This window comes from Lonchura striata, chromosome 31 (assembly GCF_050655825.1).
Source record: "Lonchura striata isolate lonStrDom1 chromosome 31, ASM5065582v1, whole genome shotgun sequence".
Taxonomy (NCBI): Eukaryota; Metazoa; Chordata; class Aves; order Passeriformes; family Estrildidae; genus Lonchura; species Lonchura striata.
This window is the reverse complement of record NC_140733.1, coordinates 3,042,970-3,069,389: the sequence shown is the minus strand read 5'-3', so window position 1 is coordinate 3,069,389 and position 26,420 is coordinate 3,042,970. Positions and strand designations below refer to the sequence as shown.

The 26,420-nt window shown below is 55.5% G+C and overlaps 1 protein-coding gene across 1 annotated transcript; it reads right to left on the bottom strand.

The window, feature by feature from the left end:
- Positions 1-24,822: 24,822 nt before the first annotated feature.
- On the bottom strand, positions 24,823-25,815 carry LOC144246960 (olfactory receptor 14A16-like). Its single transcript, XM_077785991.2, has one exon. It carries the CDS (start codon positions 25,813-25,815, stop codon positions 24,823-24,825), a length of 993 nt encoding a protein of 330 aa, XP_077642117.2.
- Between the last annotated feature and the right edge of the window lie 605 nt (positions 25,816-26,420).

Genomic DNA, 26,420 nt, shown 5'->3' with positions numbered 1-26,420 from the left:
TTCCTGGCTGGATTGCTGAGGGCTCCCAGGTGCCTCTTGGTGGAGCTCCTCTGGAGCTCCTGTGGGGCTGTGGCGCTGCTGCCGGGCAGGTTGGCCGGGCTGGGGAGACCCTGAGGGGACGGGCCCACGAAGGGATGAGGGGCTGCGGAAGCCCTGACAGGACAAGGCAGTGGGAAGGCACGAGGGGGACGTGTGACGGAGAAGGTAACGTTGGCTCAGGGAGGAAAGTGGGTTGGAGCCAAAGAGACCACTCACCCTGATGTTTGTGTGGCAAACAGAGCACGTTTATTCTCAAGCCCTTCCTTCTAAAGGGCCTTTGAAAACCCGGTCTGGATGATTTCACTGCTCTGATCTCTGTGCCCCTTCAGATTCTGGCCTGGGCAATGCCTGCAGCCTTGGGAGAGATGTGATGGGCCCGGCCCCTGTCAGTCAAACCAGGGCTGGTACATTCACCCCGTACAAGCCAGCCTGCACGGTGACACGGCAACAGAGTGCGAGGCACAGCTCCGGGAGCTCCCCGTGAACCTCAGCTCTGGGACCACTGTCTGCCCCAAGCTTCAGGGGCTGCAGTGGGAGCCCGGCTGGGCTCTGCCCTGGGGCCATCCTGCAGGGACAGCTGCAAACAGGGAGCATTCCCTGCCACAAAGAGCCAAGGCAGGGCTGCAGGGCAGCTGCTCCAGCCCCGACTGCACTGCTGAGTGCTGTGCTCTGGGGCTGGGGCTCCCCGCACAGGAGACTGCACTGGTGTGCCAGAGGAGACAGAGAAGCTGCAGCTTCAGCCTAACTGAGGTGGGTGCGTGGGCTGGAAAGAGTGGGGAGGTTCCAGGGGATTCACAGAGCTCATCCTGCTGCAAGGACGAGGAAAAGGGAGCAGGAACTCAGCAGTGAGGAGAGCTGGGGGCTGGAGAGAAGCTCTGAATGACACTAAAATCCCACCGGACCTCTGAGACATTGCTGCTCCTCAGCCAGTGACAGGATGAGTCCCTAAGCCTGGGGCTCAGCCTTCCTCATGGGGAGGGGCAACAAGGAACGCAACAGTGTGATGGAGACTGGAATGGGCTGGGAACTCACTGGGGGAAAAGAGGGAGCAGCTGGGAAGTAAAAGGCAGGTGGGGGAGAGAACAGTTCAGAGAAGGGCTGAGCTACAGCTTGAGCAAGCTGCAAAAAGTCATTTGGGGTCATCCCAGATTGATTTCATTTCAGAAGTTATTGAACAAGTTTATTTTTTGGGTGGCTGCATGTTTTCTTGAGCTGTATTGCTAAAATGCTCAAGCCAGTCTGTGCTGCAGGGCACCTCATTTCTCCTTTGGCTGATTGCAGCCCGGTGCTGAGCTCCAGCAGGGCCCTGGCAGAGCCCAGAGCAGCCTCAGCACCCGCAGAGCCCGGCTGCAAGGAGAGAAACCAGAAAGCCCCATCAGCTGAAGGCTCCTGTCCCCTTGTCCCAGCCGCCCGCGGTGCCCAGGCCATGCTGGCCGTGCCAGAGCTGTGCCCAGAGCTGCCCATCACTGCTGCCTTTGGGAGCAGAGCAGGAGGGCAGGACATGTGCCCAGCCTGCAGCCGGCCACAGCACCTCCAGCCCTCAGCAGCTGCCCAGAGCAGGACGCTCCTGTGCTCGCTGCCATCTCCCCAGAGCTCTGATCCCACCATCCCCAGCAGACAGGACCCACCTCACGCCATCCCCCGCTGGAAGAAAAGCTGCTCCCAAACGATGCCCTCAGCCTTCTCCAAGGGCACGGCCCATCCACGCTGCAGCTGCTCCCAAGCACGTCCTGATCCAGACTGGACTCCACCTGAAACGCTTCCTCTAGAAAAACAAACATCAAATTATGGAAAATAGGTTACAGACAAAAAGGGGAACAAGAAAAAAGGTCAAAAATCTTACCTCTGTCAGGGCCTTAAGGAAGGCCCAACCCCTGCATGCCAGGGAAAAACCCTCCATGGGTGAGGGAATCCCAGGCTTTCTCCCTTCCCCTGCACTGCCCCCATGGTGATCCCAAAGCAAACAAGGGCAGTGGAGCAGCCCAAGCCCTTCCTTGCCTGCAAAGCAAAGCAGCCCCTGCACAGGGTCTGGAGTCCCACCTCTGCTCCCACCATGGGGGTTTGTTTGTGTCAGGCTGGCTGCCCCAGCCCAGCCCCAGCTCGGGGCACGGTGGGTGCTGGGGGCTGTTGGCAGGGCCAGGAGCCCACTCCCATTTCGTACCCACCCCAGCCCATGTCCCCAGCCCTGCCAAAAGCAGCCTGGCAGCCGACTGAAGGATCAGCTGCATCCGCCCCAGCAAAGGGGGAACCTTTGGTTCCCAGACAGGCTGCACAATGCCCAAATCTGGGAGCATCCCCCTGTGTGTGGACTCATCTGCAAATTCCCTGTGGAACCTGGCTTTGGAGAAGGTGTCAGAATCAAAGTCCACCATCTTCAGCCTGCCAGACACCAGGTGGAGCAAGAGGTTGTCATCCTTGACGTCATCCTCACTGTCCCCAGCAGCAGCAGCCCCACCTGGGACAGCTTCTCCAGGGGCTCCTTCTCCTTCCCTGGGCCAGACCAGGCTGTCAGGGCTCTGCCCAGGGCCCCAGCCATCCATGAACCATGGCAAGCAAAACCAGGGGGATGGTGGGCCCCAGTGCTTGCCACACCAGGTCTCCAGCTCAGCTCCAGCCCATGAGCTGCGTCTTCCCTTCTGCTGATCCCTGCTCAGAGCTACAGGCAGGACAAAACCTGTCTGGTTGGCTTTGCTACTGAGTGCCAAGAGATGTGTGGAGCTGTTATCTGCCAGGCCCCTGGATCCAACTGTGCACTTGGATCTCTCCCATCTTCTAGGGCAGAGGAACACCCTGCACCCAAGGATCACGGAAAATCTCTTCTAAGGATGGCCTGTTCAAGGGCTGCATGGACAAACCCCTCTTAATGACATCCTGGCACTCTGGGGAGAGAAACCAGAAATCACCAGTCATTTGGAGAAGTTGCCCCCTGTTTCCGTGCCCACGCCATGCTGTGTGTGCCCAGAGCTGGGCCTAAACTTCCCCATGGATTCTCTGTTTGGAGGAGAGCAGGAGAACAGGACATGTGCCACCTCCTCAGCAGCTACCAGAGCAGGATGCGCATGAGCTGCTGCTGTCTCCCCGCCCTGGCTTTGCCCCTGTGCCCAGAGATGAGGATCCACCTTGAGAAAGCCATCCTGGGAACAAGATCTGCTCCCAGATATCTCCTGGCCCCTCCTGAACGGGTGCTTCCCCATGACCAGGTGGTGCAGCAGGAGGCCCAGGGACCAGATCGTCGCTGCCTCGCCATGGTAGTGTTGGTGGTGGATCCACTCTGGTGGGCTGTAGGACAGGGCTCCTGTGGAACACAGATACATTCATCAGGGGGATGCTGCTGCTCCCAGAGCCTGGCCCCAGTACCCCTGGGCATGTGGGGGCTGCCCCAGTGGCACACGGTGTGACTGCTGCCCTCTCGCCAGCACCTGGGACTTGTGTACAGACTCAGGCCTGGAAAAGAAGCCACTGGTGCTGGAAGAGGGCAGTAGAAGCCCTGGGAAGGCACAACCATGACACACAAAAGAAACTCACCCAGTGGTGGAGAAAACCCCCTCTCCTCCGTGCTTGCATGGCCCCACAAAATGTTAATAAGCCAAGGCAAACAAGGGGAGCAGAGCAGTCCAAGCCCTTTCTCACCTGCACACCAAACTGTCTGGGGCACGGGGTCAGACCCCCCTCTCTGCTACCTCCATGGGGGTTTTTGTCGGGCTGGCTGCCCCAGCTCCAGCCCCAGCCCAGGGCACAGTGGGTGCTGAAGGCTGTCGGCAGGGATGGGAGTTGGCCCCCTCACACCCCACTCAAATCAACCTGGCTCCAGCATTAATCCCATCCTGGCTGCAATAGGGGAAGCCCGGGTGCTGCACCTCGGCTGGGCCATGAGATGCCCAGAAGCATCCCCTGGCAGGGCTCACCTGCAAACTGGGTGTAGGCTGTGTCTTGGAGGAAAGTGCCACAGCCAAATTTGATCAGTGTCAGCTGCCCGGTGGCCAGGTCGAGCAGGATGTCCCCTGGTTTGATGTCCCTGTGCAGGACCCCGCAGCTGGGGCAGCGCCGCACGGCCTCCAGCACCTGGAGGAGCAGCCCCCGCGCCTCCTCCTCCGGCAGGAACCCCCGCTCCGCCAGGGAACCCGACAGGTCCTGGCACCGCTCCGGATGCTCCAGCACCAGCACAAAGCTGTCGGGGAGCTGAAGCCACTCCAGGAGCTGAATGACACCAGCACAGCCAGAGGAGACCTTGTCCAGCAGCGCGATCTCCAGGGCTGCGCTGGTGCCGTGGGGCTGCGGGAGGAGCACGATGCCGTCAGTGGGGCTGATGCCGTGCCGGGGGTCGGGAACCCCTCAGCCAGCCCGGGATGCTCTGCGCCCTGCGCTGGCCCCACGCCCGCTCTCCCTCCAGGTGTCCTGGCAGCTCCCACCCTGCCGGGCCCCGGCTCAGCCCCGCCCGGCACGGCCCGGCTTCTGCCGCTGGCCCCGCTCACTCACCAGCTCGCCCCAGTTCCGGATGCTTTCGCTGCTTTCGCTGCTTTCGCTGCTTTCGCTGCTGCTGCTGCCGCTGCAGCTTAAGCTCGATGTCCCTGTGTCCCCGTGTCCGTGTGTCCATGTCCATGTGTCCCCGTGTCCGTGTGTCCCCGTGTCCGTGTGTCCATGTCCATGTGTCCCCATGTCCGTGTGTCCCCGTGTCCGTGTGTCCCCGTGTCTGTGTGTCCCCGTGTCTGTGTTTCCCCGTGTCCGTGTGTCCCTGTATCCATCTGTCCCGTGTCCGTGTGTCCCCCTGTCTGTGTGTCCGCTGCCCGCTCGCCCCCGCGCCCAGCCCCGCGCTCCCCGGGGCAGCCCCTGAGCCTGTCCAAACACGGGAACTTTGCCATGTCCAGCCCAGACCCAGAGTCTGGAGTCCTGCCCAGGGGCACAGGAATCCCCTCGGTCACGGCTGTGCATTGTCCCTGCTGAGGGTCAAACACTCTTGGAGCACATTCCCTGAATGCTGAATTTGTACCTGACCCAAGCACTGCACTTAGTCCCCAGCACTGATATCAAAAAAAAAAAAAAAACACAACCTCAAAACTTGTCTAAAACTTGCCACGTCGTGGATTATAAAAGTGAGATCCATTTGCAATTAGTGGGAAGGAGAAGTAGTGAAAGATAGAAAAGGGTAGCATAAAAATAAACAGAGAAAAACATCTTGGATTTTTTCTTTCCATTTTCATTTCATTTCTTAAAAGCTGTTTCAGTTTTCCTAGAATATTCTACACAGTCCTGTTTGCTGTTTCCAAGAACCTTGGCTGGAAAACGAGGAAGGTTTGAGCAGCTTCTGTCACAAGATGTGCCACCAGCTGCAGCTTCTCTTGCCTTTCCACACCGTGTGTGCAGCTCAACTCTTGCAGAAAAGCGGGACAAATAGTTGAAAAATTTTACAATTTGTTCTTTCTTTTCCTTGTGGGCTGGGCAGTTGGGCCATTGGTGAGATTTTCACTGTTATTGTTCTACCCTAAGAAAACATGATGGGCTACCAGGAATTGTCAGGGAATGCAAGCCTGACTGAATGCAGAGAAAGAATCTCCAGAGCCTGCAGCCAGAAATGGAGAGCTGTGTGATAATCATTCCAACATCCCCATGGACAGCTTGAAAGTGATGTAGAAGATGAAAATGGACTGACAGAGGGAGTTTGTTTCTGTGTTCATTTTAGAAGCTTCCACATCTCATGCACTGATATATATCAAGACTTCAATCAGTTCATGAAAAGCACCAGAACAATCTGGACCTTTCAGGAGATGACTGTAGGTATCTGAAAAGGAGAAATGCAGGCAATGACTTGGTGGACTTTGTCTGGAAGAAGGGTCACTTTTCCCAAATAATTTCTAATCCATCTCCTCTGCATTTGTCTTTCTGAAAAAGGCCATTTTTATCCCAGATTCACCATGAAATGGGAACCCTGAGCTTGTGGAAGTGCCTGAAAGATGCCCTGTTCCTCTGCAGGGACACTCGGGCTGAGACAGGAGCCAGAGCCCTCTCTGGGGAAGCCTCCTCCGAGCTGGAATTTGTGCCGTGCTGGGAGAGGAGGAGGAGGGGAGAAGGCTGGCGCTGTGTGGCAGGAGCAGGAGGTTTGGGCCACAGGACATTCCGTCTGCGCCGCTGCCCCGCAATGGGCAGGAACACTGTGGGGAAGGCTGGGGGACACTGGAGCGGGATATGGATGGAACTGGGGGGAACTGGGAGGGCCTGGGAATGAACTCAGGTGTATTGGGAGGGACTGGGCTGTACTGGGAGGGACTGGAGGGGCACTGGGGCTGTACTGGGCTGTACTGGGGATGAACTGGGCTGTGCTGGGAGGGACTGGAGGGGTTGAATGGCTGTTCCCACCCGCACTGCCTCCCATTGGCCGAGGCTCCCGCCTATCACGATTCCAACCAATCAGCGCGTGGGATCGCAGCTTTGGGGGCGGGGCCTAAGGCCTGCGCCATCTTTTCTTTTGCCTACAACTCCCGTCATGCTCTGCGGCCCCATAGAGCCCCATTAAAGCCGGGACTACAACGCCCGTCATGCCCCGCGCTCCACAGAACCCCGGTACCGCCCCCATCTCTCCCATCAGTGTCCCCCAGACCCTCCGGGACCCCCAAGTGCCCTCAGCGCCCATTCGGGACCCCCAAAATTTTACTGGCAAAGTACAAAAGAACAAGGAACTTTGGAAAAGTATGTAATACAAATCCAATCCAACTTAAATCACTTGTCACAGCTGTAACTTCATTCCCTCAGCCCATTTAACCTGGAAACCCCTAAACACTGAAGTTGTTCAGGTACCCACAAATGTTCCATATAAAGAGCATTAGAAGGAGAGGAAAGAGAGAGAGGCAGGAAGACAGAAGCTCCACAGAAAGACACACATGTGGCTCCCAGCTCCTGGGGCTCCAGTGTGGGTGAGACACAAACCCCAGGAGAAGGCAGAGTCCATACCAGGGGCTGACCTTGTGCTCCTTGGTTTTAAGCCCCTGGGCCTTCGTGGGCCTCCCCCCAGCTGGGACTTCTGATATCTCAGGTGTTCAGAGCTGGGTCAGCACTGTCCCAGCAGAGTGACTGATTGACAGCTCAGCCCAAGGTGTCTGGGGACATTGATCTCATCCAGCCTCTGACAGTGACCACGGTGACACTGGGGAACCTCATGGAGCCTCATGGAGCCATGGGTCAGTTGTGACAAGGCAGGTCCAAGGACACCCTGGTGACACTGGGGAACCTCATCGAGCCATGGATCAGTTGTGACACTGTGGGGACCTTGTGGAATCAGAGGAGACCATTGGGAAGCTCCCATGGATCCAAGGGCCCAGGGTGACACTGTGGAGCCCAGAGTGTCATGGAGGAGCCATTTTAACACTGTGTGTCCCCATGGAAGCAAGGGAACATGGGACAGGCTGATGCCTTAAGTTTTAGCTTCCATATTTTCCCAATTCTGTGCTGTATCAGTCTGTAATCTGAACTTCATACAGAGTGTCAGCAAGTTCTCTTACAGTGTAGTCAGACAAAACAATCCTTTTCCTGCCTGAGAACCATAGACACCGCTGCAGCTTCGGGCCCAAAACATGAAAACACCAGCGAATTGAGGAGAGCAGACTGGGAGGGTGGGGCTGCATAACCTGAAGGTATAATTGGACAATTAACCCCAATATGGAAATGAACCAAATCTTACAAAAGTATGTAAACACGTGACCTGGCGTCCATCCTGGGTGTACCCTCAGCCAGGCCCTTGTACTGCCCAGGTGAATCCTTTGAAGGCCTTTTTAATAAATCCCCACTTTACTCCTGTAACACTGTCCAGCCTCTGCTCTAGGTGGCTTCTCAAGGCATCAAGGCCTGGCTGGCTGGGCCACCTGGGGGCCACCTGACAGGTCCAGCTGACCTTGGCATGTCCAGGGCTGCTGCTCATCTGCCCCTGGAGCACTGGGGCTCGGTGCTCTCCTTCCTGTGGAAAGAACTGTCCTTCTCTTCCAGGTGCCCATGGCCAAAATTTGGATTCCTCTTCTTAGTTTGCTTCTATGCAAAGATTGTTCCCAGATGAAACCTGCCAGGACAGACAGACCTGGCTGGCTTGCGCACCCAGGGGCCACCTCTCATCTTCCTGTGAAACACTGGGACCCTGTGCTTTTCTTTATTATGGGAAAAAAGCACCTTTCACATCCAGGCACCCATGGCCAAAGTTGGGAATCCGCCTCCAGGATTCCCTATATCCAGTGATTTCTCCCAGGTGAAAGCTTCCAGGAGAGACAAGTCTGGCTGGCCTTGGTCTCCAAAGAGCTGATTTTTATCTGCCTTTGAAACACTGGGGCTTTGTGCCTTCCTTTATGATGAAAAGAACTCTTCTTCCTGCCCAGGTGCCCATGGCCAGAACTGAGATTCCACCTTCAAAATTCTGAATATCCAAGGATTTCCCCCAGATGAAAGGTGCCAGAGAGACAGGACTGGCTCTCTTGGCCTATGGTGACCACCTCTCATCTCCTTCCAAAACACCTGGGCTCCACGCTTCTCTTTCCTATGGGAAAAACCATCCATCTCGACCAGATGCCCATGGCCAAAGTTTGGAATCCTCCTCCAGAATTCCCTAGGTCCAAGGATTTCTCAGTGACAAAAGCTGCCAGGACAAACAGGTCTGGCTGGCCTGGCCTCCCAGGAGCCTTCTCTCTCTGCTTCTGCCCCTGCAACACGGGGGCTCTGGGCTTTCCTTCCTATGGAAAAGAACCATCCTTCTTAACAATGCAGAAATGGCTGAAACTGGGGTTCCACCTCCCAAATTCCCTATATCCAAGGGTTGCTCTCAGACAAAAAAATACCAGAACAGAGAGCTCTGGCTGCCCTTGGCCTCTGATGGTCACCTTTCATCTGCCCCTGAAACACCGGTGTTCTGTGCTTGTCTTCCTATGGAAAAGAACTGTCCTTCTCCTCCAGGCAGCCAGGTCTGAAACTGGCATTCCACCTCTAAAATTCCCTATATCCAAGGACAAAATCTGCCAGCACCATCTGATCTGGCTGCCTTTGGCCTCTGGTGGCTGTGGCTCATCTGCCCCTGCAGCACTGGGGCTGGGTTGTTCCCTTCCTGTGGAGACCACGGTGGCACGGTGAGGACCTGGTGGAACCATGGAGTCCATTGTGACACTCTGGGGCCACGGTGACACCGCGGGGCTCCCTGGAACCCAGAGACCACCATGAATCTGTGGGGCCTTGTGGAACCATGGAGACCATTCCGACCCTTCAGGGCCTGGCGTCACCAAGGGGGCATTGTGACACCTCAGGGCCTTCTGGAAACAAGGGACCAGGTCCATGGAATGAGGGGAACAGGGAACAGGTCTGGCAGGCTTGGCCTCCCAGGGACCACCTGACAGATCTGGCTGATCTTGGAATGTCAAGGGCTGCTTCTCATCTGCCCATGAACCACTGGGGCTCTGTGCTTTCCTTGCTATGGAAAAGAACTGTCCCTCTTTTCAGACACCCATGGACAAAATTGGTACTTCCCCTAAAAAATTTCCTGTATGCAAGGGTATCTGCCAGAAAAAAACCTTCCAGCTCTGGCTGGCCTTGGCCTCTGATGGTCGCATCTCAGTTGCCTCAGAAGCACTGGGGCTCTGTGCCTTCCTTCCTGCAGAAAAGAACTGACCCTCTTGTGCAGGGGCCATGGCAGGAACTGGAATGTGGCCGCCAAAATTCCATCTATCCTAGGATTGCTCCCAGACAAAAGCTGCCAGGACATACAGTTCTGCCTGGCCTTGGCCTCTGGTGATATGAGCAGAAGGTTTTCCTTTGCAAACACCTTGGAGAGGGCCGAGAGATCTCCCGAGCTGGGTTTTGCAGGCCTCAAGAACATAACCCATGTATGGAGGCTGATGTGCCTGGGCTCAGCTGTGAAGAGACTGAGGACAGATCAGGAGTGGCCTGGCAGGGCTTGAAGGGTGGATGTGGAAATGGTGGAGCTTTTCTCCATAGTGGGAATCAGGCAGGGAGAGAAATTATGCCACAAATGCAGCTGGGGAAGGACAGACTGGACACAGGAGAAGGGAATTTCCCTCCCAGGGCAGGGCTGTGGTGCAGCACGTCCCCAGCAGGAGCCTGGAGCAGCCCAAGGCTTTGTGTGGCCAGGCAGGGGCAGCAGGAGGCAGAGCTGCCAGCAAAGGAAGGGCCAGAGAGGTGGGGCAGCCGGGGGTGACGACAGCCTGCAGGGACAGAGGCGCAGGGCAGGGACACCGTGGGACAGCCTGGGCTGCAGAGGGCTCAGGGATGTGCAGCAGCTGCAAGGCCCTGACAGAGCCAACCTGTGCAGCCCTTTGGCCATGGCTGCTGGCCCTGGGCCTGAGGCCACGAGGGGACAAGTGACCCTTGCAGCCCTGGGGCCTCAGTGCCTCCTTGTCCCTGCTCAGCAGCCTGGCAGGGGCCACCCCATGGTCCTGCCCTTGGCACTGCACATCCCCACATGCCAGTGCCCATCCCGGGAAGAGCCCTGAGCAATGAGGGAGGGACAGGATTTGCCTTGCCAGGGGCTGGGGCACAGGCCTGGGCCCTTTGCATTCCTGAAACACATCGAGGTTTGCTCAGCACCAGAGACACCTTCCCCTTGCTTGTCCCTTGCTGTCATCTCTGCTCCAGCATTATGCTCTACTTGGGGACACTTTCTCAGTCGTGTCCCTCAGTGGGACCCATTAAAAGTCCAAGAAACTTCAGTGTTTCAATCACACTTTGAGTTCTTGAGAAGTTTTTTGAGCACACTCTCTGGGAATGAGACTAATGAAAACAACAGCAGCCCCTGAGACGGTCATTAAAGTCCTTGTGCTCTGTCTGTGCTGCTGAGCTGGGCCGGGCTCCTGGCACAGAGGGTGATGCTGGTAACCAAGCAGAGCTTCAAAAGCACATTTCTCTTGCTGAGCAGCTCTTCTCCCAGCCTAGCAGGGCTGGGGCACTGCCTGCAGCCAGCCTGAGCACAGCACAGAGGCACAGAGAGCTTCAATCAGTCAGGGCTGGGAAGGGGCTGAGAAGTGCCTGGGGCAGAATCACTGCCAGCCCTTGGCACAGGAACCTCTGGCTGCAGGACAATGCAGCTGCAGCTCCTGCAGTGATCTCCTAAAGCTGGAACATCCCAATGCCCACAGATCCTGTGAGTACTGAGTATTTCTGGTGCAAGGGAGGTGAAATGCTCATGAAGCTCTGACATACTGAGGGCTTCTGATTAGTCATATAATATTTCCAAGACAAGGATTTTGATAAAAATGTGGAAATTTCCTAAGTATTTGTAGTCAGCTGTCTACTATTGAAGAGTGGCAGGGAAAGAAGGATAAATATTAAAGGTTGATTATGAATATTGACAAGTGCATGAGACGTCTGAACTGTTACTTTTAGTGATCAGTAGGTTCACAGGTGATCCCTATTGTGCTTTCAGCCACTCTGCCCATGGACAGCAGCAGCATCACCTTTGCTGGAGCCATCTGGCTCAGTCTGAGCTGTCTTTTCTCCCAGCTGCAAACAGAACCTGCCCTCAGCCTGTGCCCTGAAAACAGGCAGGGTTCTGTCAGGCCAAGGAGAGTGCACAGATATTTGGGGTGTGGGAATGCTGGCAGGGAGAGATGAGGCACAGGGAAACACCTGCAGGAGGAAAATCTCCCGGAAGCAGAGAGAAGATCAGGGAAGGAGAGAAAACAAAACCCAGAAATGCTGAGGCAGAGAGGGTTTAGAGATGTCCAGAGGATCCCCTCCAGTGCAGCCCCTCCCTCTGCACAAGCCCCCTCCCTCCTGTGCCCCAGCCAAGCCTCTGCCCTCAGGGCCGGGGCTCCAAGGCCTGCAGCCCCTCCTGTGCAGGCAGAGCTGCAGCAGAGCCGTGGGGCAGCTCTGCAGCCCGGGCCCAGTTCCCTCTGCAGAGCACAGGGCTGGGAGCAGCTGTCCAGCACTGGGGGCTCTGGCAGGGGGCACAGCTGGCTCAGGATGACACAGCTGTCCCCAGTGCCCGGCTCTGGGCAATGCTGGCAGTGCAACCAGGGATGGAGCTGCATCTCCCTTCATCCAGTGCCATCAGAGGGACACTTGGAAGTGTCCCTGAGATTTCAGTCCAAGCTGGGAGCTTCAATGCAGGGTGCCAACCTGTCTTAGAGCATCTCTGAGTTATAAGATTGATGGGGAAAGGTAGAGGTGTTGTGACACTGAAAATGCTGCTGGGTTGGTGAAATGAGCAAAGTGAGTTCTTGGCTATAAATGTGGAGCGAGCTGTGGTGGATCCATCTGCTCTTACCTGTACCTCGGGGTTTGTAAGAGAAACATGGGAGTGTGACCATCCTTCATGTGAGAAAAATGAAAGCCAAGCGAAGCTCCAAACATAATGAATAATCATCTCCTCTCAGTCTCCACTCATCATCTTTCCTCAGAAAACTCACTGTATTCATCAATGGGATGGAGATATGCTGAGGGTTTCTGATATCCAGGAATACCAGGAGAAACATGGAGGCAGCATAAAAAGAAAACCACAAAACTCTCAAATACAGAAGTGTATACATCTGTGTTACAGAGGAGGGTGTATGGGAAATGGCGTTAACTTTAATTACAGGCATCTCCTCTAACTCTTCACTGTCCCTTTCGCCATGAGCAGGTGCCCATGGGCAGCCACAGCAGATGTCCAACAGCAGCTCCATCAGCCACTTCCTCCTGCTGGCACTGGCAGACACGCGGCAGCTGCAGCTCCTGCACTTCTGCCTCTTCCTGGGCATCTCCCTGGCTGCCCTCCTGGGCAACGGCCTCATCATCAGCGCCGTAGCCTGCGGCCACCACCTGCACACACCCATGTTCTTCTTCCTGCTCAACCTGGCCCTCAGCGACCTGGGCTCCATCTGCACCACTGTCCCCAAAGCCCTGCACAATTCCCTCTGGGACACCAGGAACATCTCCTACACAGGATGTGCTGCTCAGCTCTTTTTTTTTGTCTTTTTCATGTCTGCAGAGTTTTCTCTCCTGACCATCATGTGCTACGACCGCTACGTGTCCATCTGCAAACCCCTGCACTACGGGACCCTCCTGGGCAGCAGAGCTTGTGCCCACATGGCAGCAGCTGCCTGGGCCAGTGCCTTTCTCAATGCTCTCATGCACACAGCCAATACATTTTCCCTGCCCCTGTGCCATGGCAATGCCCTGGGCCAGTTATTCTGTGAAATCCCACAGATCCTCAAGCTCTCCTGCTCCAATTCCCACCTCTGGGAACTTGGGCTTCTTGTGGTTACTAGCAGTTTATCATTTTGTTGTTTTGTGTTCATTGTTTTCTCCTATGTACAGATCGTCAGGGCTGTGCTGAGGTTCCCTTCTGAGCAGGGACGGCACAAAGCCTTTTCCACCTGCCTCCCTCACCTGGCTGTAGTCTCTCTCTTTGTCAGCACTGCAGAATTTGCTCACCTGAAGCCTGCCTCGATGTCCTCCCCATCCCTGGATCTGGCCCTGTCAGTTCTGCGCGATGAAATCCTGCTCAGCGTGGGCAACTGAGCCCTTGAAAAACTTAGTGTCAGGTCAAGGCTTGCTTTCCCTCCCAAAGGCTTCCCTTGGCCGCCTTGGGCAGGGGATTCATCCTCCCTCCCTCCTCCTTCCCACAGACCTGCTCGGAACCACTCTGTGGGCACGTTCCATTCTCTGTGTCCGTCCTCAAGTGCAGTGCCAACCTGGGTCAGTCCTGGCCCTGTCCTGAGATCCCAAGAGCTCGCAGGCTGAGATGGCAACGCTCAGCCACACCAGGGCCCTGCCCCTCCAAGCAGCACCCCCACAAGCAGCAGCAGCAGCAGCAGCAGCAGCAGCAGCAGCAGCAGCAGCTGCAGTCTCCTCTCAGCTGTTGGTGCCCCTGCACTGCAGCCCCTCCCGCTGGCACCAACGTTCCCTTGTGGCCTTGGAGACAGTCATGAATCCATCCATGGGGTCACAGAGTCATGGAATCCCAGAGTTCCAGGTTCCTGGAATCCTAGAGTCATTGAATCTTGAGAACCACACACAGAGGAGGAGGAGGACGAGGAGGAGGAGAGGGAGGAGGAAGAGGAGGAGGAGGATGAGGAAAATGAGGAGGAGGAGGATAAGGAGGAGGAGGAGGAGGAAGAGGAAGAGGAGGAGGAAGAGGAGGAGGCGGAGAAGGAGGAGGAGGAGGAGGAGGAGGAAGAGGAGGAGGATGAGGAGGATGAGGAGGAGGACGAGGAAAAGGACGAGGAGGAGGACGAGGAGGACGATGACGAAGAGGAGGTGTAAGATGAGGAGGAGGAATAGGAGGAGGAAAAGAGAGAACAAGGACAAGGCGGATGAGGAGGAGGAGGTGGAGAACGAGGAGGAATAGGAGAATGAGGATGAGGAGGAGGAGGAGGAGGAGGACAATGACAAGGAGGATGAGGAGGGGGAGGAGAAAGAGGAGGAGCAGGAGGAGGAAGAGGAGGAGGTGGAAGACGACAAGGACTGGGGCAAGCACAAGGAAGATGACGAGGAGGAGGAGGACAAGGAAGAGGAGGAGGCAGAGAAGCATGAAGAGGAGGAATAGAAGGAGGAAGAGAGAGGACAAGGACAAGGAGAATGATGAGGATGAGGAGGAGGAGGACAACAAAGAGGAGGAGGAGGAGAAGAAGGATGAGGACGAGGACGAGGGGGAGAAGGATGAGGATGAGAAAAAGGATGAAGATGCAGAGGACAAGTAGGAGGAGGAGGAGGACAAGGTGGAGAATAAACAGGAGGAGGACAAGGATGAGGAGGACCAGGAGGAGAAGGACGAGAAGGATGAGAATGAGCAGGATGGGGAGGACGAGGAGGAGGAAGAGGAGGAGGATGAGGAGGAGGAGAATGAGGAGAATGAGGATGAGGAGGACAATGAGGAGGATGAGGAGGATAAGGTTGCGGAGGATAAGGAGGAGGAGGATGAGGAGGAGGACAAGGATGAGGAAAAGGACAAGGATGAGGAGGATAAGGAGGACGAGGAGGACAAGGAGGAAAAGGAGGAGGAGGACGAGGAAGATGAGGAGGAGGAGGAGAAATAGGAGGATAAAGAGGATGAGAATGAGGATGTGGAGGAGGACGAGGAGGAGGACGAGGAAGACGAGGAGGAGGAGGAGAAGGAGGACGACGAGGAGAATGAGGAGGACGAGGAGGAGGACGAGGAGGAGGACGAGGAGGACGATGAGGAGGAGACGAGGAGGAGGATGAGGAGGAGGACGACGAGGAGGACGACGAGGACGAGGAGAACGAGGAGGACGAGGAGGAGGACGATGACAAGGACGAGGATGAAGACGAGGACGAGGAGGAGGACGAGGACGAGGAGGAGGGGGATGAGGAGGAGAAGGAGGAGGAGGACGAGGAGGAGGAGGAGGAGGAGGACAAGGAGGACGAGGAGGACGAGGAGGAGGACGAGGAGGACGAGGAGGAAGAGAACGAGGACAAGGACTAGGACGAGGAGGAGGAGAAGGAGTAGGAGGTCGAGGAGAAGGACAAGGAGGAAGAGGGGGACGAGGAGGAGGAGAAGGAGGACGAGGAGGAGGACAAGGACAAGGACGAGGACGAGGACGAGGAGGACGATGAGGAGGAGGACGAGGAGGAGGACGAGGAGGACAAGGAGGAAGAGGACGAGGACGAGGACAAGGAGGAAGAGGAGGACGAGGAGGACGAGGAGGATGAGGAGGACGAGGAGGACGAGGAGGAGGAGGAGGACGAGGATGAGGACGAGGACGAGTACGAGGAGGAGGAGGAGGATGAGGAGGAGGAGGAGGAGGAGGAGGAGGATGAGGAGGACGAGGAGGACGAGGAGGAGGACGAGGAGGAAAAGGAGGAGGACGAGGAGGAGGACGATGAGGACGAGGAGGACAAGGAGGAGGAGGAGGACGAGGATGAGGACGAGGATGAGTACGAGGAGGAGGAGGAGGACGAGGAGGAGGAGGACGAGGAGGAGGAGGAGGAGGAGGACGAGGACGATGAGGAGGAGGAGGAGGAGGACGAGGAGGACAAGGAGGAGGACGACGACGACGAAGAGGAGGTGGAAGATGAGGAGGTGAAATAGGAGGAGGAAGAGAGAGAACAAGGACACAGAGGATGATGAGGAGGAGGAGGAGAACAAGGAGGAAGAGGAGAATGAGGATGAGGAGGAGGAGGAGGACAATGACAACTAGGATGAGGAGGGGGAGGAGAAAGAGGAGGAGCAGGAGGAGGAAGAGGAGGAGGTGGAAGACGACAAGGACTAGGGCAAGCACAAGGAAGATGAGGAGGAGGAGGAGGACAAGGAAGAGGAGGAGGCAGAGAAGCATGAAGTGGAGGAATAGGAGGAGGAAGAGAGAGGACAAGGACAAGGAGGATGATGAGGATGAGGAGGAGGAGGACAATGAGGAGGAGGAGGAGGAGAAGAAGGATGAGGACGAGGAGGAGAAGGATGAGAATGAGGAAACGGATGAAGACGCAGAGGACAAGGAGGATGTTCTCGTCCTTGTCCTCCTCCTTATCCTCCTCCTCCTCTTCGTCCTCCTCGTCCTCCTCCTCTTCCTCCTCCTCCTCCTCGTCCTCCTCATCCTCATCATCCTCCTCGTTCCTCCTCCTCCTCCTCCTCCTCCTTCTCCTCCTCATTGTCCTCCTCCACATCCTCATTCTCATCCTCTTTATTCTATTCCTCCTCCTCCTCCTCGTCTTCCTCGTCCTCCTCGTCTTCCTCGTCCTCGTCCTCCTTGTCCTACTTATCCTCTTCGTCCTCCTTGTCCTCCTCATCCTCATCCTTTTCCTCATCCTTGTCCTCATCCTCCTCCTCCTCCTCCTTATCCTCTGCATCATTATCCTCCTCATCCTCCTCATTGTCCTCCTTATTCTCATTCTCCTCCTTCTCCTCCTCCTCATCTTCCTCCTCTTCCTCCTCCTCGTCCTCCCCATCCTGCTCATCCTCATCCTCCTCGTCCTTCTCATCCTGGTCCTCCTCATCCTTGTCCTCCTCCTCTTTATTCTCCACCTTGTCCTCCTCCTCCTCCTCCTGTTCATCTTCCTTCTCCTCCTCCTCCTCCTCCTCCTTGTCCTCTTCATCTTCATCCTTTTCCTCATCCTCATCCTTCTCCTCCTCCTCCTCCTCCTCCTCGTCATCCTCCTTGTCCTTGTCCTCTCTCTTCCTCCTCCTATTCCTCCTCTTCCTGCTTCTCTGCCTCCTCCTCTTCCTTGTCCTCCTCCACCTCCTCATCTTCCTTGTGCCTGCCCTAGTCCTTGTCGTCTTCCTCCTCCTCCTCTTCCTCCTCCTGCTCCTCCTCTTTCTCCTCCCCATCCTCATCCTCTTTGTCATTGTCCTCCTCCTCCTCCTCATCCTCATTCTCCTCTTCCTCCTCGTTCTCCTCCTCCTCCTCCTCATCATCCTCCTTGTCCTCGTTCTCTCTCTTCCTCCTCCTATTCCTCCTCATCTTCCACCTCCTCTTCGTCGTCGTCCTCCTCGTCGTCCTCCTTGTCCTCCTCCTCATCCTTCTCCTCGTCCTCCTCCTCGTCCTCCTCCTCATCATCCTCCTCCTCCTCTTCATCCTCCTCGTCCTCATCGTCCTCCTCCTCGTCCCCATCCTCCTCCTCTTCCTCCTCCTCCTCCTCTTCCTCCTTCCCCTTGTCCTCCTCGTCCTCCTCATCCTCCTCATCCTCCTCGTCCTCGTCCTCATCGTCTTCATCCTCCTTCTCCTCCTCGTCTTCCTCCTCGTCGTCCTCGTCGTCCTCCTTGTCCTCCTCCTCATCCTCCTCCTTGTCCTCCTCCTCCTCCTCGTCCTCCTCATCCTCGTCATTGTCCTCCTCCACATCCTCATTCTCATCCTCTTTATCCTCCTATTCCTCCTCCTCCTCCTCATCTTCCTTGCCCTCCTCCTCCTTGTCCTCCTCCACATCCTCATTCTCATCCTCTTTATCCTCCTATTCCTCCTCCTCCTCCTCGTCTTCCTCATCCTCCTCCTCCTTGTCCTCCTTGTCCTCCTCGTCCTCCTCATCCTCGTCCTTTTCCTCATCCTTGTCCTCCTCCTCATCCTCCTCCTCCTTATCCTCCACATCCTTATCCTCGTCATCCTCATTGTCCTCCTCATCCTCATTCTCCTCCTTCTCCTCCTCCTAATCTTCCTCCTCTTCCTCCTCCTCATCCTCCCCATCCTGCTCATCCTCCTTGTCCTTCTCCTCCTGGTCCTCCTCATCCTTGTACTCCTTTTGTTTATTCTCCACCTTGTCCTCCTCCTCCTCCTTTTCATCTTCCTTCTCCTCCTCCTCCTCCTCCTACTTTTCCTCTGCATCTTCATCCTTTTCCTCATCCTCATCCTTCTCCTCTTCATCCTCGTCCTCATCCTTCTTCTCCTCCTCCTTCTCCTCGCTGTCCTCCTCCTCCTCATCCTCCTCATCCTCCTTGTCCTTGTCCTCTCTCTTCCTCCTCCTATACCTCCTCTTCATGCTTCTCTGCTTCCTCCTCTTCCTTGTCCTCCTCCTCCTCCTCCTCATCTTCCTTGTGCTTGCCCTAGTCCTTGTCATCTTCCTCCTCCTCCTCTTCCTCCTCCTGCTCCTCCTCTTTCTCCTACCCATCCTCATCCTCTTTGTCATTGTCCTCCTCCTCCTCATCCTCATTCTCCTCTTCATCCTCGTTCTCCTCCTCCTCCTCATCATCCTCCTTGTCCTAGTTCTCTCTCTTCCTCCTCCTATTCCTCCTCCTCATCTTCCACCTCGTCTTCGTCGTCATTGTCGTCATCGTCGTCCTCCTCCTCCTCCTTGTCCTCCTCCTCGTTCTCCTCCTCGTCCTCCTCCTCGTCCTCCTCCTCGTCGTCCTCCTCGTCCTCGTCCTCGTCCTCCTCCTCGTCCTCATCCTCGTCCTCCTCCTCCTCCTGTTCATCCTCGTCCTCCTCGTCCTCCTTGTCCTCCTCCTTGTCCTCCTTGTCCTCCTTCTCGTCCTCCTAGTCCTCCTCGTCCTTCTCCTCCTCGTCCTCCTCCTCCTCCTCTTCCTCCTCCTCGTCCTTCCCATCCTGCTCATTCTCATCCTCCTCGTCCTTCTCCTTCTGGTCCTCCTCATCCTTGTCCTCATCCTCTTTATTCTCCTCCTTTTCCTCGTCCTCCTCCTGTTAATCTTCCTTCTCTTCCTCCTCCTCCTCCTCCTTCTCGTCCTCCTTGTCCTCTTCATCTTCATCCTTTTTCTCATCGTCATCCTTCTCCTCCTCGTCCTCATCCTTCTTCTCCTCCTCCTCCTTCTCATTGTCCTCCTCCTCCTCATCCTCGTCATCCTCCTTGTCCTTGTCCTCTCTCTTCCTCCTCCTATTCCTCCTCTTCCTGCTTCTCTGCCTCCTCCTCTTCCTTGTCCTCCTCCACCTCCTCATCTTCCTTGTGCTTGCCCTAGTCCTTGTCGTCGTCCTCCTCCTCCTCTTCCTCCTCCTGCTCCTCCTCATTCTCCTCCCCCTCCTCATCCTCCTTGTCATTGTCCTCCTCCTCCTCCTCCTCCTCCTCCTCATCCTCATTCTCCTCTTCCTCCTCGTTGTCCTCCTCCTCCTCATCATCCTCCTTGTCCTCGTTCTCTCTCTTCCTCCTCCTGTTCCTCCTCCTCATCTTCCACCTCCTCTTCGTCCTCGTCGTCGTCGTCGTCGTCATCGTTGTCGTTGTCCTCGTCCTCCTCCTCGTCCTCCTCCTTCTCCTCCTCCATCTCCTCGTCCTCCTCGTTCTCCTCCTCGTCCTCCTCGTCCTCCTCCTCATCTTCCTTCTCGTCCTCCTCCTCGTCCTCCTCGTCCTCCTCGTCCTCCTCGTCGTCGTCGTCGTCCTCCTCCTCCTCCTCATCGTCTTCCTCGTCCTCCTCCTCCTTGTCCTCCTCCACATCCTCATTCTCATCCTCTTTATCCTCCTATTCCTCCTCTTCCTCCTCGTCTTCCTCATCCTCCTCCTCCTTGTCCTCTTCGTCCTCCTCATCCTCCTTGTCCTCCTCTTCCTCATCCTTTTCCTCATCTTTGTCCTACTCCTCATCCTCCTCCTCCTTATCCTCCGCATCCTTATCCTCCTCATCCTCCTCATTGTCCTCCTCATCCTCATTCTCCTCCTCCTCCTCCTCCTCATCTTCCTTGTGCTTGCCCTAGTCCTTGTCATCTTTCTCCTCCTCCTCTTCCTCCTCCTGCTCCTCCTCATTCTCCTCCCCCTCCTCATCCTCCTTGTCATTGTTCTCCTCCTCCTCCTCTTCCTCATTCTCATTCTCCTCTTCCTCCTCGTTCTCCTCCTCCTCATCATCATCCTCCTTGTCCTCGTTCTCTCTCTTCCTCCTCCTATTCCTCCTCCTCATCTTCCACCTTTTCTTCGTCTTCGTCCTCCTCGTCCTCCTCCTCGTCCTTCTCGTTGTCCTCGTCCTCGTCCTCATCCTCGTCCTTGTCCTCGTCCTCGTCCTCATCCTCGTCCTCGTCCTCGACCTCCTCCTCCTCGTCCTCCTTGTCCTCTGCATCTTCATCCTTTTCCTCATCTTCATCCTTCTCCTCCTCGTCCTCGTCCTCATCCTTCTTCTCCTCCTCCTCCTCCTTGTTGCCCTCCTCCTTCTCATCCTCATCATCTTCCTTGTCCTTGTCTGAAGAGAAGTTGGCAGTGGAATGGTTGTACAACAGGGGACATGATGCTGTAAAATTAATCCAAATAGGGAGGGCTACATGACTGCTGCAAGGTTCGCATGACCCTGAAGAGCAGATGGTGTGCAGAAAGCAGGATATTGAAACTGCCTGGTATGTAGAAATAGATAGAGAAGAACAAAGAAGTGCTAAGCCCTTCTAACTGCAAGGCCAGCTGGACAGGCAAGTATCAAACGCAAAGATAGTTTTAAGATAACAATACAAGTCACATAGCAACCAATCATGAGCTTGGCTTTTGCAATATGTATGAGCTAATTAATGAACATATATAAACTGTGTAATCTGTCACAATAAACTGAGACTTGATGATCATGATAGCATGAGTCTTGTCTCCAATGGCATCCCTCCAACACAAGTGCCCCGGCAGTGGGAACCACAACTCATCAGGTTTGTGTCCTTTGGGCTCAGGGACTGGTGACACTCGGAGGCACAGAAAGGTTTCTTGCCAACAAACACAAGTTGAACATTTGAACAGTTTAATAACCATCACAGCTCTTCCCTCAGCTCTCTGGGATGTCCCTGCAGCATCTGACATGTCCCCCACACCCAAGGCATTTCTGTACAGGAACAGCTTCGGATAAAGACATAAGAAAAGGTAGTTCTTTGATATATATAAGCACAATAAGGATGTTGACTGATATGGTATTTATATTAACCTCTGAAAGACTGGGCAACTTCTGGAAGCTCAAAGCATGAAGCCAGTCAGTTGAGAGGCACTTTAATGACCAGAAACCATCTGGTGAAGGAAATCTGGGAGCAGCAGGAAGGACATAAATCCAGATGGACTAGTGATGACCTTAGACATGGCCATTTAAACAGGAGAGCTGGAAACACCTGAAGGAAGAGGGAGAGGAAATAATAAACTGAATATTGGTGACACAAGTAGAAGGCAATGTCAGTATTTCTCCTCCTGCCAACACTACACTTCTAGGAAATTCCTGTTCCAGGTGGGAAAACTCTGCCATTTCTTAAAAGTACTGAAGTAACCCAGATAATAAAAATTTGATTCCATAACATGAAATGTACGAGTATTAACACCTGGGCCCCTTTCCAGGCAGACATCAGCTGTGTGCCCATGAACAGGCAGTGCCACTTGTGCCCTGAGGTGCCAAGCTGGGACTGGATCTCTCAGAGAGGAGCTGAGGGAGAGCAGAGCACCTTGCAAGCTGCAGGTCCCTGCCAGCCCCGCAGGGCTCCTGTGCCATCAACATCTGCTCTGCTCCAGTCTGGAACAGGGCCCAGCACGGTGCCGGGACCATCAGAGAGCTGAGGTGTGTGCTGGAATTCCATGCCCTCCCCATGGCACAGCAGCCATGCATTTCCCTGCTCCAGCCTTGGTCTCCAGCAGAGCCATGGAGGCTCTTTGGGCTCCTGAGTGTTCCTGCAGCCCCCAAGGGCAGCTGAGCTCTGCCTTGGGCACAGGCAGCCCTGGCCAGCGCAGGCCATGCTCAGCAATTCCTTGTCTGTGCCCGGCCTTGCTGCCAGCCCCGGCAGCGGCTGCGTGGCCCCTTTGTGGCCCTGTGCTGGCCCAGCCATGGTGCCACAGCCCCTGTGCAGCCCAGCCCAGGACAGGAGCATTGCGGCTGGGAACGGCCCCTGTGCCGTGGGGCCCTGGGCAGCCTTGGGGCTCTGTGCCCCATGGCCTCCCTGCTGGGCAGCCTCTGCCAGCTCCTGCCGAGCCCGTGGCACCTGTGGGGCTGCACAGACAGCCCTGCCCGGGCTCTGCCGGCCTCGGGGCCAGCAGAGAGGCGGCCAGGGCTGGCCATGGCCGGGAACAGGCCCTGAGCCCCGCAGGAGGATGGAGATGGGCCACAGCCAAACTCAGCCCAGGGCAGAGCTGGGCTCAGCAGCCAGGGCTGCCCAGGGCTGGCACAGACAGAGGCTGGCACTGACAAATGTCCTGGGCCCCTCCCTGCTCTGTCCATGCCCCAAGGGCACAGAGCAGCCTCCTCTCTGGGGCTCTTGCCTGTTTTCAATGCCTGCCCAGGCACTGGCCCTGCCCCACAAGGCCTGGGCTGAGTCCTGCCCCTGCCCGCTCAGCCAGGCTGAGATGGACACTGATGGTTTCTGTGCCAGGCTCTCCCAGCCCAGCCCAGCTCCCTGCCAGCTCTGCCAGCTGCCCTGAGCTCTGGGCAGCACCAAGGGCCTCTCCCCAGCACAGCCCAGCCGGCTCTGGCCCCACAGCTCTGCTCAGCCCAGGCTGCTCTGGGCACTGCCCCATGGCCTCAGCCCCTGCCAAGGGCACAGCAGCAGCTGCAGCTCAGCCAGGACTCAGCCCCACCATGGGGGAAGGGGCTTGGCCAAGGCCAAAGGAGCTCCCTGGCTGCCCTGCTCCCCTCTGCCTGAGGTGCTGAGAGCTCTGCAGCCCCTCCTGCCATCCCATCTGCCCAGGCCAGCACAAGAGCCCCGGCCCTGGGGCCCTCCAGAGCTGCTCCTGCTCCAGGCCCAGGGCCCATCCCAGAGCTGGGGCAGCCACAGAGCTGTGCTCATTTCTGCTCATTGCTGCTCTGATGGGGATGGATCCTCAGGCACTTGGAGGTAGCTGACGGATTTTACTGCTCCAGAGTCCTCTTCTTTCTTGAGCTCTTCAGTTCAGGATTTCAAAGGGGAAAGCTCATATACATTTGTTTAAAACGCCCAAACAAGAAAATCACCTGGGAATAATTGAAGTTGTCAACTCTTCTGTGGCTAATAAGACAGATTTCAGAAGTGTATTCAAAGATAATGTACATTGAAAACAATGAAGTGATAATGGTTTTGTCCTGTTTTCTTTTCTTGTTTATCGATTGATATAATCAATGTCCAATTGATATTGATCCCCAGCACCTTCTAATGCAGTCTAAACATATATGAGAATCAAGACTCTTGGTGACTGACATTCAATCACTCTTTTGTCCCCACCCCCTCGCCACATTTCCGTCTTTCATACCCTGGCACTCCTAGGGATCAGGAATGGTGTGGCCAGCAGGAGCAGGGCACTGATTCTTCCCCTGTGTTCGGCACTGGTTGGGCAGCACCTCGAGTGCTGTGTCCAGTTCTGGGCCCCCAGTTTTGGAAGGACCTGGAGGGCTGGTGTAGAGAGCTTGGCAGAAGAATGGTTAAATAGCAAGGGACATGAAACTGTAAAATTAGTCAAAGTATGAAGGGCTACGTGACTGCTGTAAGGTCTCCATGACCCTGAAAGCAGGTGGTGTGCAGAAATCAGGATGATTGAAACTGCTTGGTATGTATAAAAGATAAAGAGGAACAAAGAAGTACTAACTACAAGGACAGTAGAGCAAGATAGTAGCACAAGTCACATAGCAACCAATCATGAGCTCGGCTTTTGCAATATGTATGAGCTAATTAATGAACATATATAAACTGTGTAATCTGTCACAATAAACTGAGACTTGATGATCATGATAGCATGAGTCTTGTCTCCCGCGGCACCCCCCAACAGGCTGGAATGTGTCCAGAGAAGGGCAGCAAGGCTGGTGAGGGGTCTGCAGCACAAGTCCTGTGAGAAGCGGCTGAGAGAACTGGGATTTTATCCTGGTGACACTGTGAGGCCCAAGGATCCAAGGGACTTCGTGACATCAAGGGGTCCCATGGAACCAAAGGGACATTGTGACACTGGGAGGCCTCATGGAATCATGGACACCATTGGGACACTCTGGGCCTCATGGAATCAAGGTGACACCAAGTTGGCTGCGAGTATTGATCTGCTGGAGGGTAGGTAGGCTCTACACAGGGCCCTGGACAGGCTGGATCCAGGGCCCAAATCAAACAAGGTGAGGTTTAACAAGTCCAAGTGCCGGGTCCTGCACTTTGGCCACAACAACCCCTGCAGTGCTACAGGCTGGGGACAGAGGGGCTGGACAGCAGCCAGGCAGAAAGGGACCTGCAGGGACTGATGGACAGCAGGCTGGACATGAGCCAGCAGTGTGCCCAGGTGGCCAAGAAGGCCAATGGCTCCTGGCTTGGATCAGGAATGGTGTGGCCAGCAGGAGCAGAGCTGCTGTGCCAGCCCTGATCTGCCCCAGCTCTGCACACAGACATTGCTGCTGCAGCTCCAGAGAAGGCAACAAAATGACATCTTTGCAGAAATCTTTCCTGGAAGATCCTCTAGTTCCTTGAAAACTACTAAAAATTAAAAATGGCACAAACAATGACATTTATTGTGGACAATATGAAAAAAGTAAAACAGAGGGTAAAACAATCCATAACCAAACTATAAAAAATTATCAAAGATTACTTTTATTACAAGTGATGGCAGAAATTGGACAGCAGTTGAATGTTCCTGAAAGCATCCAGTCATCAGTCTACACACTGCAGCCTTGAGCTCCTGGTTCCTCAGGCTGTAGATGAGGGGGTTCAGGACTGGAGGCACCACTGAGTACAGAACTGACAGGGACAGATCCAGAGATGGGGAAGAGATGGAGGGGGTCTTCAGGTGAGCAAATATGCCAGTGCTGAGGAACAGAGAGACCACGGCCAGGTGAGGGAGGCAGGTGGAAAAGGCTTTGTGCCGTCCCTGCTCAGAGGGGATCCTCAGCACGGCCCTGAAGATCTGCACATAGGAGAAAACAATGAACACAAAACATCCGAAGAGCAAACATGCAGTAACAGCAATGAGCCCAAGTTCCTTGAGGTGGGAATTGGAGCAGAAGAGCTTGAGGATCTGTGGGATATCACAGAAGAACTGGCCCAGGGCATTGCCATGGCACAGGAATAGGGAAAATGTATTGGCCGTGTGCAGCAGAGCATTGAGAAAGGCACTGGCCCAGACAGCTGCTGCCATGTGGGCACAAGCTCTGCTGCCCAGGAGGGTCCCGTAGTGCAGGGGTTTGCAGATGGACACGTAGCGGGCGTAGCACATGATGGTCAGGAGGAAATACTCTGATCCAAGGAAGAAGAATTTCAGAAAGACTTGAGCAGCACATCCGTTGTAGGAGATGGTGGTGGTGTTCCAGAGGGAATTGTGCATGGCTTTGGGGACAGTGGTGCAGATGGAGCCCAGGTCGCTGAGGGCCAGGTTGAGCAGGAAGAAGAACATGGGCGTGTGCAGGTGGTGGCCGCAGGCTACGGCGCTGATGATGAGGCCGTTGCCCAGGAGGGCAGCCAGGGAGATGCCCAGGAAGAGGCAGAAGTGCAGGAGCTGCAGCTGCCGCGTGTCTGCCAGTGCCAGCAGGAGGAAGTGGTTGATGGAGCTGCTGTTGGACATTTGTTGTGGCTGCACATGGGCACCTGTTCATGGAGAAAGGACAGGGACCAGTCAGGAGAGGCTGCTTGGAGCCAAACCTGGGCCATTCCCTGCAGCCTGTCCTGCTGGGACTCACCCACCCTTGTTCCTGCTCTGGGAAAACCTTCACCCAGGTCCCTGCCTGAGCTCCAGTTGTGCTGGCTGAGTGTGCCAGGAGCAGCAAGGACTGTGTGTGGGGGCTCTCGAGGAGCCATCCCTGCCCTGCTGCCCTGGGTTTGTGGCCCTGTGGCAGAGGGACAAGGCTGGATATTCAGGATTTGTCAGGGGAATCACTCCTACTGCAGCAAGTCTTGGTACCATCTGCACTTACACTTCTAAGAGAAATTGATGTCAGGGGTTGGATTTAGGAATTGATTTCCTACCCACACACAATTCCTGTCTCTTTGAGGTCAGAAATCCCCAGAATTCCTGCTGCACCCAGAGTTTGCCACTGAGAGATGTGAGAGGCAAAGGATTCCCTGTGGCTGAGGGAAGGTGAGGGGCTGGATGGGCTTGTTCCCCCAGCACTGCTCTGCTCAGCCCCCTCTGCTTCCCTGAGCATCTCCCTGGGCCTGGACATCCCCTCC